Here is a 23,312-nt window from a genome sequence, read left to right as displayed (position 1 = left end):
ACTATGACTGGGACTGTCATACTCATAACATTATAATGAGAACAACATTACAATAAAACACTGTGAATTATTAGAGTTTAGTTGCCATGTTTCTGCATGTTGTTGCGTGAAGAATGCGTCCTCAAAAGGAGTTCATTCAGAGCCGTGCAGACACGTTCATGTGCATTCGGGGCATTTTGTGCAGATAGCCTATAAGTCATAATATTAAAGTTATGTTGTTTAAATAATGAAGCGTATTCTATATTAGATAAATGAGTAAAATTTATTAAAAACCTGCTATCAAATGCTTCATTCTACTGGTAATCTTCAGCGTGCGCAGTTCAAAACAGAAATGCAGAATATTAACAACTACTATCGTATAGCCTACATAACATTATAATGAGAGCACTATTGTAAAGAAATTGTGTGAATTCTTAGGGTTGTTTAATGTTAACTGTCTTTTGATCAAAACATAAAACATTATTTACCCCCGTTTTTACACATTTTTTTCAGTGTTAACGTCAGTATTTATGACTGTTGAATGTCTGACTACTTGACTCTTGGCAATTTTGCCCCCGCCCCCATATATATGATCTGACTATCAGTCGACTATCAGCAAGATTCGAAAATTACCATTCGACTATAAATCCTTAGTCGAGGACACCCCAAATACAATGTAGCATTTCTTATTTATTTGTTCTATTGTAGTTTTTGGTCCTATTTCTTGTAATTATTTATTTAATCGCTGACTGTTTACTTGTCTTCAGTGAGCTTGAGGTTGTTGTTTTTTTGACATTTAGGATATTATTCTTTTTTTTTTGTAATCTTGACACTGGTGACAAGATTTATTAAATTTCTATGATATAAAAAATTTTGAAAAGTGAAAATAACTATATGAGTACATTTATCACATTGCCATGAAATAGCATTAATCGTATCACAATATAAGATTTTGGGCATATTGAACATGCAGCACCATTTCTATGGCATTAATGCATAAACTAAATTGCAGACACTGACTATGTGAAGTTCTTTGAACATAAAGTCAGGTGTTTTCACTTCAATTAAAGTGCAAGATTAACAAAAATATTTAAAAATTATAATTTTTTTTTTTTTTTTTTTTTTTTAATATATGTTTTGTTAAGTGCATAGATAGAATGTATTTTAGTTACACTAAATAATACATATATACAGTGGGGCAAATAAGTATTTGATACACTGCCGATTTTTCAAGTTTTCCCGCTTACAAAGAATGGAGAGATCTGTAATTTTCATCGTAGGTACACCTCAACTGTGAGAGACAGAATATTAAAAAAAAATCCAGAAAATCACATTGTATGATTTTTAAATAATTAACTTCCATTTTATTGCATGAAATAAGTATTTGATTACCTACCAACCAGCAAGAATTCTGGCTCTCACAAATATTAGTTTGTCTTTAAGAAGCCCTCCTATCCTCCACTCATTACCTGTATTAATTGCAACTGTTTGAACTTGTTACCTGTATAAAAGACACCTGTTCACACACTCAATCAATCAGACTCCAACCTCTCCTCTATGGGCAAGACCAAAGAGCTGTCTAAGGACACTAGGGACAAAATTGTAGACCTGCACAAGGCTGGGATGGGCTACAGGACAATAGGCAAACAGCTTGGTGAGAAGGCAACAACTGTTGGCGCCATTATTAGAAAATGGAAGAAATTCAAGATGACTGTCAATCTCCCTCGGACTGGGGCTCCATGCAAGATATCACCTCGTGGAGTATCAATGATCCTGAGAAAGGTGAGGGATCAGCCTAAAACTACACAGGAGGACCTGGTCAATGACCTGAAGAGAGCTGGGACCACAGTCTCAACGGTTACCATTAGTAACAAACTACACCGTCATGGATTAAAATCCTGCAGCGCGCGCATGGTCCCCCTGCTCAAGCCAGCACATGTCCAGGCCCGTCTGAAGTTTGCCAAAGACCATTGGATGATCCAGAAGAAGCATGGGAGAAGGTCATGTGGTCAGATGAGACCAAAATAGAACTTTTTGGTATAAACTCCACTCGCCGTGTTTGGAGGAAGAAGAAGGATGAGTACAATCCCAAGAACACCATCCGAACCGTGAAGCATAGGGGTGGAAACATCATGCTTTGGGGGTGCTTTTCTGCAAAGGGGACAGGACGACTGCATCGTATTGAGGGGAGGATGGATGGGGCCATGTATCGCAAGATTTTGGGCAACAACCTCCTTCCCTCGGTAAGAGCATTGAAGATAGGTCGTGGCTGGGTCTTCCAGCATGACAATGACCCCAAACACACAGCAAGGGCAACTAAGGAGTGGCTCCGTAAGAAGCATTTCAAGGTCCTGGAGTGGCCTAGCCAGTCTCCAGACCTGAACCCAATAGAAAATCTATGGAGGGAGCTGAAACTCCGTGTTGCCCAGTGACAGCCCCAAAACCTGAAAGATCTGGAGAAAACCTGTATGGAGGAGTGGCCCAAAATCCCTGCTGAAGTGTGTGCAAACCTGGTCAAGAACTACAGGAAACATCTGACCTCTGTAATTGTAAACAAAGGTTTCTGTACCAAATATTAAGTTATATTTTTCTATTGTATCAAATACGTATTTCATGCAATAAAATGGAAATTATTCAAAAATCATACAATGTGATTTTCTGGATTTTTTTAATATTCTGTCTCTCGCAGTTGAGGTGTACCTACGATGAAAATTACAGATCTCTCCATTCTTTGTAAGTGGGAAAACTTGAAAAATCGGCAGTGTATCAAATACTTATTTGCCCCACTGTACATAGGCTACATACATGTACTGGATACATGGTACACTAAAACATCAATCCTCAAGAACAATTTTGGCAAACAATTGGTCTGTTACATAGCGATTAACCATTATCCCTGCAGATACATGGCCAATCCAGCTCTGAGACCTCTGCCATTTGGATTTTGCACTCTCTCGGACTGCTAAGCCTGAGCATTGATCGATGACATTTAAACACATTAGGCTGAACTGCCTTCAAAATCGCTGCAGTCTCCACGGGCACCGAGAAAGCATTGCCATGACGTGACTGCCAGAGGCAATGGAGGATTCTGGGTCCTTGGGAGTGAGGGCCTGAGGAAGTGCTAAGGGACCACAACATTGAAACTGGGATCCACAGAGCACGATTAGCTGAATTGATGGCTGTGCACCGTGCAAATCACATCCCCAACAGGCTTTTAGGCTTACCTGAGGAAGAATGAGGCTGCTGTGCTGGTTTGGGTTGCTGGTGGGATGGTTGGCTGGTTATGGTGACTCGGTTTATGTCCTGATGGAGAAACCAAAGGTACAGCACTGGCCTGACTGGACCTGGAAGCTACAGTTGCCAAACTGTCCTTCTCTACAGTTGGACTCTGTTGGGAAATAAATCACAAAAGAACAAATAGTGTAGTAAAAATGGATAATTCATCCAAAAATAAAAATTCTGTCATCATTTACCATCATGTCGTTCCAAACCTGTATGACTTACTTTCTTCAACGGAAAACATTGGAAGATATTTTGAAGAATGTTTCAACTGTTTATCTGTCTATTCAAGTTTGAAAACAACATTGACTTTCACTTTATGGACAAAAAACACAGAAGCAGATCACACAGGTTTGGAATAACATGAGGGTGAGTAAATGATGACCGAATTGTGACTTAGTATGACCAGAAAAAGTGTGTAGATTATTATAAATGTATAGAAGTGATGATCAAAGCAAATGAACCATCATAACTGAGGACATGGGGGGAAAACATAAGCTGGATGGCATTATGGAGAAGACAGCAGTAATCATCTAAGGAATAAGTTGGCTCCTCAAGAACACTTTGACAATTTTTCTGACTATTTTAACTTAAAGTTAACTTCATTCACATTCAGAGAACATATGGAATATAGTATAAGTTCTTAGATACAGTGCCCTCCAAGTATTGGAACAGTAAAGACAAAATTGCTCTGTTGGCTGTGGAGTCAAGACATTTACAAATATGATTAATAGATGAATATGAGACAAAACTACAGAATGTCATATTTTATTATTGATTCAACACATAGATGTTTTACCAGCTAAGAAGTTCAGCACTTTTAGAGTTTAATCCCTGTATCTGATGTGAGCATAAGTATTGGGACAGTTGCCTCACAGGTCTTTCTAAGTGATCAGCTGTGTCCTGTTACATTAATTCTTCAGATAAATGCAGGGAATGTGTCGTATCAGTTATATCCATTACTTCTGTATTCTGAATCTTGCATTCGATGATGACACACACAAACCAGGATGAAGATGAGGGAGCTGACTTTGAGAGAAAAGTAAGCAATTTGGATGCTAAAAGAAAAGAGGAAGTCAATTAGAGCTATAGCAAAAATAAAGGGCATGGAGAAATCAAGAGTTTGGAAACCAGAACTTCCAGAAAGCTGGGGTGATGCTCTGACAATCTACTGTCCTCAGGAGACTTTGACACAGAATTACAGATGTTACACAGCAAGATGCAAACCTTTGACCAGCACCAAAAATAGAAAGGCAAGATTGAAGTTTGCAAAAAAGCACAAAGATGAGCCAGAAGAGCTTTGGAACTGTGTTTATGGACCGATGAGACAAAGATGAACCTTTATCTAAGTGATGGGAAAGCAAAAATTTGGAGAAAAAAAAAAAGGGAACTGCAAATGATCCCAAGCATACAGCCTCATCTGTAAAGCATGGTGGAGGTGGCATCATGGCATGGGCATGCATGGCTGTCTCTGGAACAGGCCCTCTCAACTTTACTGATGACTTAATGTATGATGACAGTATCAGAATGAATTTGGAAGGGTACAAAACCATCTTGCCAATGGTTACCATTATTCAAGAAAATGCCACCAGATTCATTGGGAAGTGCTTCATATTGCATCAGGACAATGACCCAAAACACCCTGCCAGTTCAGTCAAGGAATTTATAAGGGCAAAGAAATGGAAAGTCTTAAAATGCACAAAGGCATTCTCCAATTTTAAATCCGATTGAACAAGAATTTCACCAGCTGAAGAGGAGAGTAAAGGCAGAAACTCCCCAAAACAATTGGAATTGGCTGCATTAAAGGCTGGGAAAAGTATTTCAAAAGATGAGAGCAAGAGTCTGGTGATGTCTATGGGTCACAGACTCACTGCTGTGATTGTGCACAAGGGATCTGCAACTAAATAATAGCTTTTAATCTTTTATATCTGCCTTATATTCAACTGTCCCAATACTTATGCTCACATCAATGAGTGGGATGAACTCTAAAAGTGCTGCTCTTTTTATTTGGTAAAACAGGTATGTGTTGAAAAGGCTAATAAAAAATGTGACATTCTGTAGTTTTGTCTAGTTTTAATCATATTTGCAAATGTCTTGACTCCACAGCCAACAGAGCAATTTTGTATTTACTGTTCCAATACTTCTGGAGGGCACTGTATATATACTGTATATCCTTGTATACTTAGATATATATCCATATTATATCTATCCTAAATAGTTTTGTTACAAAACAAAGCAAACCACAGGATTAATCCCTCACTGAAGAAAAGTGATGAAATGCTAACGAGTCTAATGGCAAAAAAAGTTTACCTATAATCCTTTCACCACCCTGTTGATTAAATGTGCCTTTGCTCTAGTTTCTACCAGATAAACACTGCGGTCATGGCACGATTGTGTCTGGAGGAGAGTAGGTTGCTGAAGAGTGTGTTTTACAGCTTTTTTACTTCGCTCAGTCTTTGGCTAACAGGATTACAAACACATTCCATAATACCACAAGCACAGCCTGCTGTAAAGTAATGAAATCCTGTGGGATACTGGTGTCAAAAAGACAATAGCTACTTGTGCAGAAGTAATGTGAATTCAGCCAAGCAGCCCATGAACTAAACATGAAGCCATTTCTCAGTAGTAATGATAATTTTGGCAAAACCATTTTCTCTTTAGAACTGCTATAACGCCAATCATCCACACTTTATGGGTATCTTTTTCATATAAATGCAGTGGTGTTAGGCTATTGGCTGATGGAAACCTAGCAAAGATCACATACTAACTAAAAAATACTAGAAATCTATACTCTTGAGAGAGGCACTCCAGGAACTGTCCTTGAGTAATTTAATAAGAAGCTCCAGATCAAATGCACCTGCTATTTGTTATGTAGGAGCAGCTAGTGAGCTTTCAAACAGTGAGAAATGAGTCTTCTTCAAGGTACAGGGACCAAACAGAAGCGTTATGCTCATTCAAGCCCCTTCAGACTTCTAAGCCCAGTCTTTTGTAACCCAACTTCAATAAATATTGCATAAGTTGCACCTTCTGCAATTCATTTGCTTCAAATTAAAGCAAAATAAAAGTCACCCACACTCAAGTTGCTTGAAACCTGTCATGTATGACTTTAAACACAGAGTTAAGAAAATGTCAAAGCTACTCTTTATTAAATTTATCATTTAAAAAAAAGCCACAACTATGGGTGCCAGAAATTGACAGTAAAAAAAAATGTCAGTTTCATGTTTTAAAGTATGGCATATTGGCACTTGAATTTTTTACTATGTATGATGACTCTATATTTCATATAAAGTTAATACTTACCTACATGAACTACCAAAATCTGCTCTTTACCTTTAAATGTACAGATAACCAATATAATACAGGCGGTAAAATAGAAAGAAACACGATGAGAGGCCTGTCCATAAAATATAATGCAATGAACATTAACTAAGTAACAGATAACTGAAAATGTAAGACTTATTATTCGAATTATATAATATCATTTATATTAAACATAAATTCTATCAGGGACTTCTGGGAATGACTTCTGATTTCTGAAAGTACTGGGAATGTCCTTTTACTGTTTTTAACTTAAAATTAAAATGACCTGGTAATTAATAGCTTGTACTTGCAGAAACCATACATTTGACATTATTTTACAGTAAAAGTATAATGTGATGTTAAACCATTTAGTTTTTCACAATTATATGTATAATAAGATAATTTACAGTTAACAATTAACAGATGTTATTGTCCCATTTTTTCATTACAAACATTTTTACAGTGTACAATTACAAAACAAAACAAAACAAAAAAAACAAGAGTTCCGCTTCCCAGGCTTGCTGAATTTAAAATTGTAGTACTGGTCTAGCAAATCATACACTTTCCCAATAAACCATTAAGTTTGTAAATAACCTCTTTGTTCATGTGTTATTTCATCTAGGGCACCAAGTAAGCCAGGACGCTCACTGTTGTCCCCTCAAATAAAACAAATAGGCACATGATAGCCCTGGAATGAACACTGATCTGGCAGCTTTCTCTACATCTTAAAATAACTTCATCTATGCATCCTCAGTATGTACATGTGCTCGTAATGTAAGTTTTAATTCGAATTTTCCACGTAAAAGAAAAGAGAGCAAGTAGTAAATGGCAGCACACGCATACACACATGTACTCATGAATGCACAAGGAGAGAGGGCAAATGAGAAGGCATGAATAGATACAACAGAATCTGGGAAAAGTGGAATAGCTGTGATCTGCTGACAGATTGATGTAGAGATAACGAGCATAGAAAAATCTCTCGCACACATGTGCAGTGTCTTCTGCTCCAGAGAGACTCATCTCAAACACCCACCATGGCTGTGTGCTAATTTACCTCCCTTCACTCCAGCTGTAATTACAGTTTCATGTCAGGGTCCACAATTAGAGCCCAGAAGGATACCAAAAGAGGGACGATTTGAGATAAGAATGGACAGGCTGTGTTCATTTGAACTAATTATACTGTACTAAAAAAAAATATGCATTTGTAGAAATCAAACATTAAAACATGAAGGCAACAAGCTTACATGAATTAATTTTCCTGATTATTCTACTTTTCCAAAGTTTCTGGGTCAGTATGATTTCTGTTCAGAAATTAAGACTTCTATTCAAGGATGCAATAAATTGGTCAAAACTGAAATTAAAGCCATGTTACAAACAATTTATTTTGAAAATTAATGGGGTTATTTTGAACTTTTCCAAGAATCCCGAAAAATGTAGCCTATCATGGTTTCCACAAAATATTACGCTGCACAATGTTTCTTAAGCAGCAAAACAGCATTAAAATAATTTCTGAAAGACACTAAAGAATGGAGTAATGGCTGCTAAAAAATCAGCTTTCTCATTGAATCTTTCTGACCCAAAATCTGACATCTTACAGACCCAAACTGAACAGTGTAGTGTATTTTAAGAAAATGTCTTGAGTGAACTTAAAATGTTAAGTTTCCATACTTCAAAGCTCCCGTCACTGAAATAGTTACTTACTTAAAGTGATCATCAGATGCCCATTTTTCACAAGTTGATATGATTCTTTAGGGTCTTAATTAAAAGTCTATAACATACTTTGGTTAAAATTTCTCAATGGTAGTGTAAAATAACACCTTATTAAACCTGTCAAAATCAGCTCTGTTTTTAGCAAGCCATTATAGTCCATGTCCCTTTAAATGCTAATGAGCTCTGTTGACCCCCCTGCATTATTAGGAAAGTCGATTTGCAAAGATTCATAAAAAAATGTTATACTCGCTTCTTCTGTAGGTGAGGCTGGATCACAAATGATATAGACGCAGAACATAGACGCATTTAGGCAGATTGGGGATCGGCGCATTCACTTCAAATCGAAAGTAACGTCAATCCTCTGTGTCTTCAGCGGCTCGGATGTCGGGAGCAAATGACGACTTCTATATTCATCATTACATCCAACAACAAAACGCCTCAATCGCTTAATTGGAGACATTCTTGTTTTCCCCTGCACCGGAGTCAACACAATGGCGGTCGGACTGTTTACAGTTCACTCAGCTCACTCAGGGGTGGGTCTAAGGTAAGACGGTCTTGTCAGTCAACTATCGTGGGAGGGGCCTTGTAAGAATTAACTCTTATTTTATTATTTTAATTTTAGGAAATCGAATCGTAGGCATTCAATATTGATTTGATTAATTTATATTAATCAAAACGTCTAATTTATACTTTATCAACGATCTTCCAACGAGCATTAAAATCAGTATATCTTAACAATTCTGTTTATTTTGTGGCCACGGTAATAATACAGAATTGGTTGGGTAAATTTATGAGCACAGGTAGCGGATCTGGGCAAAGTTTTGGCATGAATATTACACAACAGAAGACGGAAGCTTTCTTTATAAATGAATCAAAGTTTATTTGCTAACTGTTACTCTACAATACAACGAAGCTAAATAAAACAAAACACACACATACACGCTGCAGGCAATGAATTGTTGCGATTTGAAGACTTAAAGTATAGCACTATTTGCTAGTTATCTTTACTTTTAAAGATGAATGTAGCCAGCTCAGTAAGATGAAGATAGTTGTTTGCTCTGGGTTGGGTTGATCTGGTGTTTCCACATGTTCCCGCATGGTCCAAGGAAACCTCCGGGGCTGCTGTTGATGACGTGCGTGAGGTCAGTGGGGATGCCCTTCGGTGATAGGTTGGCTTCTCTGTGACGTGATGACGCTCTTAGGAAGTTTGTTTGGAGTTCTTACGGCTTCAGGTGTTAAAGTTTATTTGGTCGGAACTTGGAGGCATGTGTGGATTCTTGCCAGATGGTATATGAGAAGCTGAAGTTTTAAGCAAGTCAGCGAGTGAGCAAGCAATGAACAAAGCTTTTGTGTCCATTTTAAACGGCCCGATTTGGGTCCACCCACGTTTATGTTTATTCAACTTTATTTATGGTATACCGGTCAGGAACAACACTGACAATTCTGTTCTTTAAAGGCAGCCAGATGTTCTCCTCAAATCTATCATTGTTTTATGGGTCTCATGAAATGATAAGACGATTGTCCTCTAGACAGGGAGGCGTCAGTAGGCTTGGTCAATTTCTGACTCGCACATGTTCAAGAAGGGAATCTTCTCAGTTTTGCCTTCGGTATGTGAAATTCTATAATTGTTTGGTCTTGTTCATTGAGGTTCTACAGACTGTACAGAACTACATCATTCTGACAGGAACCTCAGAACAGCCTGACTTGAGAAAGGGGATTTTAAAATAGGGATTTAAAAAAAAACACTGGGTGGATTTTTATCATTATAGGATGGATGTGTACACACACTTCCAACACACATTTATGTTCAAACAACTCGAAAAGTGAATTTTGCATCCGATGACCCCTTTAAAGTAACTACAAGAACATTTCCTGAATTCTGCCAATTTCATAACAGCTCTATGCAAATTGTTTCATTTGATTTGAAATAATCCAGTTTCATTCAGCATTTTAAATGTTTGTCATGTATTCTATGAGAAATTTACACACTCTTCATGCTTTAAATGTCTACACAGAGACTTGTGAATGCGGTATGTGAATCAACTCATTTTTAGCAAATGAACAAACTCATCCTAACATCACAATGTAAATTGCTAAATGTGACCAAAAAACATGTAAACTGGCAAATAAGCAAAAAATACAATACATGAACTACTGAGGCATTAATAAATAATATGTATTGCTTGATTGTTCGCCAGTGTATTCTGGGAAGAAGGCAAATTGGACTGAACATCACAATTGTTTAAAATGCAGGCTTATTTGAAGTCCAAAAATGAATCAGTTAAGCACTTGCTCAATGCTCACTTACTTTTCATGTTGGTTAGACTTAGTATATTGCAGTGTTTCGATGTACATACGTTTCGATTGCTTGTTTCTGAAATATGTTGAAACTTCAAAAAAGTAAATAAAAAAAACAAAACAAAAATGAATAATCAATCAAAGTGATTCTTTGGTTATTTCAGCATTATTCCCTCACCTTAAGAATAACTTTTACAGTGTAAGTTTGGATACATCAGCCAGTGGAAATAAGGGGGCTCATCCATCAAACAAATTTGCTATCTGTAGAACAGCCATGACAATCCATTTGAGTTTGTCAAATTAAGGTAAACTGCATAATGACCTTTCCCTGTAGTCAACATTTCAATACAGGGCTTTTCATTTCGTAGTGCAACATTGTGCTCTCTCTCTCTCTGTCACACACACACACACACACACATGCACACAGGCTCACAAGAGTGTGTTAGATAGGCACAGCTGTGTTCCAATAAAACCCAGCAGCAGATGGAGCTCAGTGACAGTGAAGAGGTCACATTGGACTTTAACTTTGACATTTATAGAGCATTCACTAGCACAAGTGGTGACAGGAGAAAGCAGCCCCTCTGAAACGCTATTAATTATCAGCTTATATTAAATGTTGTCAGACAACAGCAATCTGCTGGCCACAAAACAATTTATAAACTCTTAAACCCTGTTACCAACTCAAATACAACCTTACTGCCTTACTATTAAAAAATCACTGTAAATAATGAGTGATTCTCCACTGCATGACAGCACAGGAAAGGAAATTAAATTGTTAAACTCGGTCCGCTGTTTTTGAGTGTTGCAGAAGAGGCCCTTATCGTCCTTCACAGAATGAGACCACTGCCAAGTTAAAGCAGGGCAGCATGTGCAGTCTAGCAGACAACCATCCCAGATGGACGTCAGGTGCCATTTTTTCACCCCAGGTGAGACTGCAGTCCCATCTGTTGACAATTTGCACTTTTGGCTCCCTCCACACATTCAAATAAAGCTTGTGCGGCCCTCCTCAAGGCTTTAAAAGAGCCCGGCTGCCAGAGGAGGCCCATTAGTGGGCCGCGGGTGTCACTTAGGCCTGAGGACAAGCTGATGAGGCCTGTCCTACACTACAGAAACACACGGGCTGGATGCCTCTAGCTGCCTCCAAGCTAATATTATACTAAGCGGGATGTATGGATGAAAGATATGACTTTCCATCCCTGCTTTCTTGACGCAGCTTTGCAGTCTCCTAAATGTGTATTATGGGCTATGGTCTGCACAATGCTGAAGTATACAAAACAAAACATGAAAAAAACACCTTTATGAATAAAAAAAGGACAAAGTACTTTGTCAAATATGGCTCTATTGAAATTCATGGCACAATGTCTTTGTCTTCAAGGGTGGAAACGTTCTCCAGGGTACCAACAGCCTTGTGTTTCTGTCTGGTTTGGATGTGCTGTGACTTTCAAGGTCTAATTGCTTTTCATACCCTGTGAGATGAGGGGGAAGACAGCATCCATTGTGCTTCTTTGACACAGGGCCAGTCAGCTTTTCTTTACTACAATATTCTGTATTATGCAGAGGTGTTAAATGAGGACTACCAAATGCAAACTTCTTGACATTGAAAAAACAATACACAAGTCATTCATTCCAACTCGATGCCAGTGAGCCCATCTTTCATCAAGAATTTCATGTTATACTTACTAACAATATCAAATCAAATTCAAATTTTATTTGTCACATACACAGTCATACACAGTACGATATGCAGTGAAATGCTTGTACGGCAGCCAGTGACCTTAAAAAATATTAATAAGAAGAAATACAAAAGAAAATAAATTTAACTAGTAAATAAACTGTACAAATAAGGGCATAAAAAAAAAAAAAAAAAAAATATATATATATATATATATATATATATATATATATATATATATATATATATATAAAAATTTTAAAGTGGCAATGCAAAAGTGACTTATGAAACGTTAAGGTGACTTATGAAGTGTCATGTGCAATGGTTCAGATATATAAATATGTATTGCATGAATGTGTCCATGATGTGTCCATATTTTACACACAGATTTTTATATATATATATATATGTTTGACATCCTATTTTCTATTTTTCATCTTATATTTTTCATCCAGTGACCAGTCATTGTAACTATGACTGGATATAAAAATATCAAGTCCTTCAGAGCGTTGTTCCAAAGCTTGATGAACTTGCATGTATCCATAACTTATTATAAAGATTTATGATGCATAAATCTCAAGGTAACACAAACTGCTAACAGACATCAAACTATGTCACACTATAAAATTGTCACGGTATGCTTTCCCAGGCAGACAGGGGATACAAAACAAAATTCAACTTTATTAAAAGAAACAGAAGAAAACTCCAGGTAAGCAGCATTAACGAAACTTCAAGACGAGACAGGGACAAAGACTAAACTGAATGCTTATATAGGAAACGGAAACAATAGAGCAAACTAGATCATTAATTAAACACAGGTGACAGGACTAAATGATGATTACGAATTAACTAAATCAGAACAGGAACTACCAAATAAGGTCAAAACAGAACTGAACAGAAACAGACACATAACAAAAATAAAATAAAATAAATGTAACTAAAAATTAAATAAAAAAAAAAACTTAAAATAAAATAACTATAGACACCACACTATTTCACACTAAATAACAAAAAATAAAATAAAGACTGTTAACACGAACCACTACAATGACTAGAGGCAACTCACTTTGACACTAAATAGCAAAATAAAATAAAATAAAAAATACCTATAGACAACACACTATTTCACACTAAATAACTAAATAAAATAGAATAAATTGAAATACACTGAACAAAATTATAAACGCAACACTTTTGTTTTTACCCCCATTTTTTATGAGCTGAACTCAACTTTTTCTATGTACACAAAAGGCCTATTTCTCTCAAATATTGTTCACAAATCTGTCTAAATAAAAGGCCACTCTAAAATGTGCAGTTTTACTGTGCTCATAAGTGCTACATGCTGCTTAGTATGACTTGTTATAGTACATCATCTATGTAAATCATCTATGTAAATATTAATATATGATGACAGGTAGCATACAGATTTCCAAGATTGAATATTCAGAACTAATTATCCATTGAGAAATTGACTGGTCAAATTCTATGCTTACTATGCAGGCAAGGTCACTCTCTCCGATCAACACTTTATGGCTTGAATGCTGCATTTCCATGGAAACCTTGACATTCCAAGTTACTATTGACAAGAGAAAGAAGTGAGCTCACAAGCACATCTGCATCCTCTCAAACATGTCTCCTTCCTTCATAAAGTGCATAAAACTAGGGGTAACTCACATTCACAGTGCTTAAGTTTTTTTTATCTTATTCATCTCTCTAAGCATCAGCCATGACAAATGGCTCATCTGTGATAATGGGGGTCACCGCAAGCCATCCAAATGCCTATTAAATTGCATTCCATATCAAGATGACTTAATGCTCAATCTCCTGACGGGAAGGTCAAGTAGAACCGAGAAGGCCAGCATAAGACAAGCAGTGGCTAATCTACAATACCTGATAATAATGTCTGGCTAATGCTAAGTCACTCAGCACTCAGCATATCAAAGGTGAAATATTCAAATTGTTACTGTTTCTTTTGAGGACTTACATCTGTGGTTGTGGAATTTTGTCCATTTTGCCTTCCTGATGTGCCACACATGTTTTCACAGCATGCAAAATCAATTAAGATGTCCATGATAACCTTGAAGCAACTCCTAAAAAGGCATCTCATTTTTGAAAAACATCTATTTATATGTTTACCTTTAAGGACGAAAAGATCAAAGTAGGCATACCACAGCTCCAGAGATATAGAAGTATTTAATTATGTTCTCAACACAGTTTCGAGCTTAAACGCTCTTCATCAGACAATGAATATACATGACAATGCCCTTATATACACAACACTAAATCACATGATTGCCCACATTACAAAAAAATAAAATAATAATACTAATAAAATATTAAACAAGCAGTATTAGGGACCTAATGAGCACGTTGATTTAAATAATATTCTGCTGCTTGTAAACCCCCTTCAAAAGGGACATTAGTATATAAAGCTTCAACATCCATTGTGACTAAAAGCACTTTGAATACTTTACTTTGAATACTTTATCTCCCAATGGTCTCAATGAAGATTTTGATAATCGCCCTTTTCTTTAATTATTGTAAAGATTTAGATGGTAAGATTGATGTTATTTTATGTTTTGTTTTGGATGTATGTTTTGCATTTTTTCTTTAGTTTAATTTAGAATGTTTTGCAGTCAGGTATTTAGTGAAATATATTTGGTGTTTGTAATTTATTGCTGTTTTCACCTTTATTTGAATTGCTTTTTGCCCTTTTCCTGCATGATTTGTTGATTGCCCAATTTTATTTTTATTATTATTATTATTTTATTTTATTTTTTTTGTCATGTGGGCAATCATGTGATTTAGTGTTGTGTATATAAGGGAATTGTCATGCATGTTCATTGTCTGATGAAGAGCGTTTAAGCTCGAAACGTCACCTGTGGTGAGAACATAATTAAATACTTCTGTATCTCTGGAGCTGTGGTGTGCCTACTTTGATCTTTGACCTACATTGAGCTTTTTTGGCCTAATTGATGTGCACTCTTGGACTGTTTTATGTTTACCTTTAAAACATTCTGTTTGACTAAGTCTCCTTAAGCCAGAACACTACCATCTGACTGAGACAGATATTATTAAAAAGCTAATATCTTATTCTCTCTGAGAAGGGTTCTTGAGTCCTGTCATAACAGCCTGATCCTCGGCCCTGAACTGGACATGAGCTCCATAATGGCATAAATATAGTCACATAAACCCTGTGATGAGGGACTCCTTTATGAAAGCTAATAAATAATTCTGCTCAAGGTGAAACCATAAATCAAATCACTAGACCATAATCACACAGACTTCTATATTTGCAATGCAACCATGATGTGCTTTGTGGCCCAAAAGGCCCTCAGCAGAATCAACCCAGACAGTGGCCTTGGTGGGCAATTGGACCCAAGGACCATCAGAGATATCTCTGTAAATCTCTTTTTTTTACAGTAATTACAGTTTGTACAACTAACTTAACTCAGATTTGGATATATAGCCACTTGAACACTAAGAAATTTGGGAATGTAGTAATAAAAAAATAAATCAACAAAAACGCAGTAATAATAAAAAAAAAACAATAGTTTAATTCACCTAGGATTCATTAAATTGATCAAAAATTTGCAGTAAAGGCATTTATAAACTTACAAAAGATTTCTACAGTTATTAAAAGTTAAATTAATTTTTTTTTTTATCTTCTAATTATCAAAGAAGCCTTGAAAAAAATAGAGGTGTCCACAAAAATACTAAGCAGCAAAACTGTTTTCAACATTGACAATAAAACAAAATGTTTCCTGAACATCAAAAAAAGCATATTAGAATTAATTCTGCAGGATCATGTGACACTAACCTGCAATAATGGCTGCTGAAAATTCTGCATTGCCATCTCAGGAATAAATTACATATTAAAAAAATATGAAAATAGCTATGTTAAATTGTAATAATATTTCGTAATATTACTGTATATTTTCAACAAATACATTCAGCTTTTAATATGAAGCCTAATAAATTTATCATAAGTCACAGAATTAAAAAAAGATAAATTTTATTTTAAGGTGTCCTTGTTACATAAGTTACATGTACTTAATATTATTTACATTTACATTTATTCATTTAGCAGACGCTTTTATCCAAAGCAACCGACAATTTGGGGAATACATCAAGCGATTCATCCTAAAGAGGCAAATAGACAGGAAGTGCTCATAATATCAAGTTTCAGACATTTTTCAAATAAGTACAAGCTAGATTGGGGATTAAGTAAAGAGAAACAAAGTTTTTTTTTGCTTGTTTGTTTGTTTGTTTTGTTTAGGATGAAGTCAGATGTAATTGAATAATTACATGCAAGTAACCTAAGCCAAACCCTAAAGCTAACCATATAGTAGGTACATGTAGTTAATTAATATTACTCAGGCACTGAAATGTATAATTACACTGTAACAAGGACACCTTAAAATAAAGTGTAACTAAAAAAAAGACAACCTTACCAACCCCAAACAGCAGTTTATTTATAAATTTGAAATTTTTGTACGTACAAAGGGTAATTTTTTTCATTCAGTCCCTGCCAAAAGCTTGCACTTCAGCAAATTTAACAGGACTAGTGGGTCTATTAAATATTAATTACATTGATGCAACAAAATTAATATTCATGAGTGTAACTCACTTGTGTCCCTCCCACTTTTCAGATCTTTTCTACACTCTTGATCATAAAGAGGTTGAAATACTTACTAAGAAAGATGCTTTCTAATCAGCACTTTCACAGTAAATAGTTTTTAACTTCAAAAATAGAATATTCAGATTGCATAACATATGGCTTTAGAATAGCAACTCTTTCTTACCAATGAGCGAAGATGTTCTGAGGTGCTTGTCACATGCCACACTCCCTCAAGGTAGTGTTGAGCATGTAGAGGAATTGGAGTGACCGTGGCCAAACAGGTCCGTTTGCCACCCACTTTCGCAGCTCCATCTTGATTCCACCCCATTTCCTGCGTTTTCTCCCTGGACTGTGGACCACATGGATGCCCGGTAAATTTTTGACTGCTAGAAACTGGAGAACACTGTGTGGGCCATTCCCAGGAAGCAGAGGGTGAGATGGAACTGTGAGATGCCACACGTGGTGGCAGCAGGCCAGAAAGGGGTCCGGGCTGCAGGTCAGGCATGTCGTCGAACGCTAGCCCCAGGGCAGAGTGGAGTGCCAGGCGCCTCAGGTGGTGAAGGGGGGTTCCACACACTTCACAGCTGCTCTGGGCACCGCAGCCCCTCGGAGGCCATTCCTCAGTCTGAAGCTTGTCAAGGAGGAAGGCTGCAAAGCTTGGGTCCTGCAAGGAAAGTCAGAAACATGACAAGTTTTTACAGCACAGCTGCTGAAAACATCTTGGTTTTGCATTTTGTTCACGCATTCTGGTTAAATTAACAGACTGATTATATTTTCAGAGCTTGTGGATAAATATTTTCCATTCACAAAGCAAAAGCTGGATGTAATTTATAGCTGATTAGCTTGTCAATCACATGCAACACAGTATGATACAAGTAATAACCAGAGTTGGCAACACAGGCCACATGTTGGCATATATTATAATTACCAGCATTTAACATACTCTGAAATATGTAAATGACATGTTTCATAAGAAAAAACATATTTCTTTGATATACAATACTGATAACATATCTTTATAACTAAGATAACTAAAACTGAAATTAGTTATTATAAATGTTTGGCAAAAAAGTATTTAGTCAGCCACCAATTGTGCAAGTTCTCCCACTTAAAAAGATGAGAGAGGCCTGTAATTTTCATCATAGGTACACTTCAACTATGAGAGACAGAATGGGGGGAAAGAATCCAGGAAATCACATTGTAGGATTTTTAATGAATTAATTGGTCAATTCCTCGGTAAAATAAGTATTTGGTCACCTACAAACAAGCAAGATTTCTGGCTCTCACAGACCTGTAACTTCTTCTTTAAGAGGCTCCTCTGTCATCCACTCGTTACCTGTATTAATGGCACCTGTTTGAACGCGTTATCAGTATAAAAGACACCTGTCCACAACCTCAAACAGTCACACTCAAAACTCCACTATGGCCAAGACCAAAGCGGTCTCGTCTAACTAATGTTTATAGTTAATGTGATGAAATTCACCTGTAGTTACTCTTCTGTGTGAAACTGAATATCCTCAAAAATCACTTTGAAACCAGTTGGTAGTCCAAATACTTTCTGGGCCCACTATAAAATATTTATATGAAGATATATAAATTATTGTAAACTTTTGGTGAACTTGTGCATATAAATGTCACTCCTAACAGCTGCTCCTTTAAAAAACCACAAAATCAAAGCTCTCACTCCATGCATTGCAACATTGTGAGTAGCTTGATTTAAGGATTGTAATAAACTTATGCTGCCAACACCCCAAGTGTATATTTTGCGGGAGTGAAATGAAGGTCAGGGGCCAAAACCCCGACCTCAGCACAACACTATACCATGATTGAGTGCTTTTGTCTGGGACTGGAGGACTTCTACAGCAGGTTCACTCTCTAAGGGGGGAAAGCATACAACATTGGCATGCCAGATGCCTGCAATCTGCTTCAACTTCAGTCTGCATGCAGGCAGCCCCTCCAACCTGTTAGAGCTGCCTGTGGGCATAAGACTTTACATTTATTAATTTAAGCAGACTTGGCTAACATCTTTACAAGGAAGTGCTATAGGGAACATAGCCTAGAAAACCGGTAATATTATGATCAAGACTGAGAATACAGAAAATGATACTGATAGAGCTATTGACACTGCATATGAATTAGTTGAAACTGAACAGAATAGTTCAAATCTGACTCAAAGATGTTAAAATAAAGTAGTAAGAATGGAAAAATAAATGAAGACAGTAAAATCACTGAAATGCTTGTTACAAAATAATAAAATAAATAAAAAAAGAAAAATAATTAAATTAAATAAAAATTCTTCCAACAAATATATGCACTTTAAAAAGTGATAAGTTGACTTAAATTAAAAAAAATTGAGGAAACCTATTGCCTTAAAATTATTAAGCAAATAATATATATATATATATATATATATATATATATATATATATATATATATATATATATATATATATATATATATATATATAAAAAGTTAAGTGAATTGTCAAGTTCACTTAACTTATGTTTTTTAATTATTATTTACTTAATCATTTTAAGGCGACGGGTTTCCTACACTGTAAAAAGTGATAAGTTGACTTAACATAAACAAATTGAGGAAACCCGTTGTCTTAAATTTTTTTAAGTAAATAATAATTTTAAAAAATAAGTTAAGTGAACTTGACAATTCACTTAACCTATTTTTTTATTATTATTATTTACTTAATAATTTTAAGGCAACGGGTGGTTTAAACCAACTTCTTGCATTCATACACAGAATCACTTAACACACAGTATCAGTCTACACAAAACAAATTAAAATAATAAAATAAAACTATTCTTCCACCAAGTAATATAGTTCATTCATACCAACTCCCTGTATTCATAAACAATGAGCGATTACAGGTGTGCATTTATTTTCATTTTACAGCTGCTTTGAAAGCTGCTCATCCAATCAGAATTCAGAGTCAGCTCACATACTTAAATCATTTGATTTGGGATGTTTGTATTTTCTGTTAATGGTTTTACTCTGCATCTTTATTAAAACATGAAGAGTCTAGTCATTAATTGCTTTTGGAGCAGTTCAGTCAACATGTGTCCTCGGCAGCCTTTATGCATGTACATTTAAACACTGCGAATCGTAAAAATGCAAAATGACAGCTGCAGAATGCAAAATAACCAGATGACACAAACGCAAGCACAAACGTGGCGTGTGTTAGTCCATCCTGCCACTCAACAGACACAAGCTGCACTTGTTAAGTGCAAGTCACACCACAGCGCTATTGGAGAGGTCCTTCCTTTGTATAGAGATTTAAAGCCAGGCTGCTGTCTGCATCCTTTATTGTGTCTGTGGTTTCTGATGTCTTCCTACGCAAACACATAGAGGTTATTCACGAGTCAATGGCTTCCTATGAGCCCGTGTCCTCTTGAGTCCCACCCCACATGTGCTCGCAGTAGCCACTGCATTCTGATAGATGGGACAAAGGGGTGAGGATGAGCAAGCACACTTTGGGAAACAACATTACAGATTTGCACTCCTCCACCAACAGTGACCCTAAAGGCACAATGGGGAGAGTGAAATGGATGTAAATTGTAGGATCTATAACTACACCTGCGATAAATCAGAAAGGTATTAGCGGTGATGGACTACCTATCTCTGTCCACAAAAATGAATAAATAAAGGAGTAACTTAAACAAAGAGGAGTGTGACATACTGACACAGATAAATAAAAGATAGGATCGCGGAGGCTGTCGACTATATGATGCAGTGCTAGATATAAGGCTAAGAGAGAATTGAGGCCTTCCTTCGAACACTTCATCCATGCTCCACAGAGGGGAAAATTGCTGGCGAATTGCAATTTTCTGTTCTGTTAGGTAACAGACAGATGATGGAGGTACTGAAGGAAAAAGAGGAGAGTAACAGAAAATGGAAGGAAGACAGGCACGGAATAAGTAAGGACTGTCACAAAGGTTGGGTGAAATCCGGTGTGCATGAGAGAGCACAGTAAGAGGGCACATAAGAGTGACTAGAATGCAGGACGTTTGAGAAGATTCATATTACAAAAGGTTCTGAACACATAATATGGGCTGTTCGCATGCAGAACACCCTTGCGTTTTAAAATTGTGAGGCACAATAGAATGGATAGGAACACTTGAGAAGTGTTTTAAAATGTGTGCAAAAATAAAACAACAAAATAAAATACACAATGTTCAATAAGAGGCATTCTTTTAACTGCATTTTACAGCAGATTTGAAAGTTGATTCCCAATCCCATACATCAATTAAAGACTTTCAAAGACAATAAATTTACATATATTTGTAAATATAATCCATTCAACAGCTCCGTCAAACCTCTTCTTTGAGCAACTGCTAAGGCCCACGCACAGAATTGTGGGTCATCATACAGTAAGCAGTGAATCTATTCAAAAACCAACCAGATAAAGGCATCTTAGCAGACAGGAGGACACACATACATTGGATTTGGACATGTCTTGTGGTCTTTCAAACTTTCTGCCTTTTTAGGCTTTCAGACACTGTCACATTCTTAACAAAAAGAGCAGATTTCTCACTTATCTATTCTACAACATGCACATTTACATAAAAACAACCTACAGTGCAACACATCAAGCTGTGTTATATATATTATACATGCTGCAATGCATTTGCCAAAATATGTGACATTAAAGGCACCTGCACACTTCAAACAGCTGGAAATAAAAGTTGGATTTATATTATATTATGGGACTAAACAGAACCCTGGAACATTCAACCGCCTTGCCACAACAGACGTTTGTAAAAATGTAAACTGTTTATTAACTGAATGTTCTCAAGAGCACAACATCTTTTTACTTTTACCCACAATTCAATCCTAATGTACGTTTTTTGTATTTTAGTACATCAAAAAAAGAAAAAAAAATGAATTACCAGCTTTTCTCAGCGATCCAAAAATGATAAAACTTGACTGGTCCTGTCACTTGATCACTTCATGTTGTCGTAACCCTCCAGCCAAGGCTTCTGGTATGCAGTCAGACCACAACTGACTCAACTCAGAAACAATTCTACTTACTCGCAGAGCAGTGTCATAAATCACTTCACACAAACAATGGCGATTCATCCTCATAAGCATAGCAACAGACGGAGTGCTTTGTGTGCTGGAGGTCAGGGGAAGACTGGATGTCCTATCAGAAGTCTAGGAATGAGCATCTTATTTCAGAAATGCCAACAAGTCCTGATGATGTAAACTTTAAAATGATAAGATGCTTAAGACATTAAAGACAAAAAATAAGATATTTAATATGTCATGCAAATTGTCTTCAAACAAATGCATTTTACTCACCCACAGGCCATCCAAGATGTAGATGAGTTTGTTTCTTTATTGGAACAGCTGATAATAACATCACAATAATCCACAAGTAATCCAGTCTATCAATTAACATCTTGTGAATTGGAAAGCCGTGCGCTTGTAAGAAACAAATGTATCATTAAGACATTTAAACTGTTGCTTTCAGCTAAAATACAAGTACTTCATCCATGACATTGCTTTCTCCAGTGGAAAAGTCATCTTGTCTAAATCAGGAGAGAAATATGAAAAAAAAAATTTAAAACTGTTTTAAATATGTTGGTGGCTTTTGGTGTGAGAGGACAAAAAGGGATTGACTTTTTCACTGGAGGAAGCATTATTATGGATGATATACCTGCATTATGGCCAGAAGTGACGTTTAACATTAAAATGCCTTAATGAATCATTTGTTTCTTACAAACATGCAGCATTTCACTTCACAGGACATTAATCGATTGGCTGGAGGCATGTCGATTATTGTGATGTTTTTTATCTGCTGTTTAAACTCTCATTCTAATCGCACCCACTTAATGTAGAGGATCCATTGGTGAGCAAGGTATGTAATGCTAAATTTCTCCAAATGGTTAAGTAAATTTTCAGCAAATTTTTATTTTTGGATGAACTACACCTAATGTTTCAACAACAAAAAAGTATCTTACCCTCACTAAGACTGCATTTATTTTATCAAAAAGACCTTAAAAACAGTAATATTATGAAATATTTTACAAATTTAAAAGAACTGTTTTCTATTAGAATATATTTTAAAATGTAATTTATTCCTGTGATGTCAAAACTGAATTTTCAGAAGCCATTACTCCAGTCTTCAGTGTCATATTGTCAATGTATTATTGTACTTTTATTATTCAAGTGATAGTAAAAAATGTGTGAACTTGATGAGACGATATCAAGTGGTAGCGTCACGGTTTCTATGAGAGAGGACTCAAAAGTGAAATGAGCTGTATATTAACACGACTGACAGGACAATAGATGGTGAGGAGGGGAGTGAACACAGTTCAGACAGTAGGCAGGGGTAAGGCTCAGACAGGCAGGCTGAGAGAAAGGCCGCTGGGTCCTGGCCTGGATGAATGAAGGCCAGTCAGGAGAGGAGGCTGTGCAGATGGAGAGCGGAGGCTGGC

At 36.4% G+C, this 23,312-nt stretch overlaps 1 protein-coding gene across 1 annotated transcript in view; it reads right to left on the bottom strand.

Moving 5' to 3' along the window:
• The window catches only part of kif26aa (kinesin family member 26Aa), a gene marked incomplete at its 5' end in the record, with an annotated part of 86,605 nt that overhangs the window by 42,630 nt on the left and 20,663 nt on the right, over positions 1-23,312 (bottom strand). Inside the window, 2 exons of the mRNA XM_079375202.1 lie at positions 3,204-3,367; positions 17,044-17,523. Of these exons, the coding sequence (XP_079231328.1) occupies positions 3,204-3,367; positions 17,044-17,523 (644 nt within the window). The remainder of the gene's footprint in view (positions 1-3,203; positions 3,368-17,043; positions 17,524-23,312) is intronic.

This window comes from Barbus barbus, assembly GCF_936440315.1.
Source record: "Barbus barbus genome assembly, chromosome: 24".
Taxonomy (NCBI): domain Eukaryota; kingdom Metazoa; phylum Chordata; class Actinopteri; order Cypriniformes; family Cyprinidae; genus Barbus; species Barbus barbus.
This window is presented reverse-complemented; position numbering and strand designations above follow the sequence as displayed.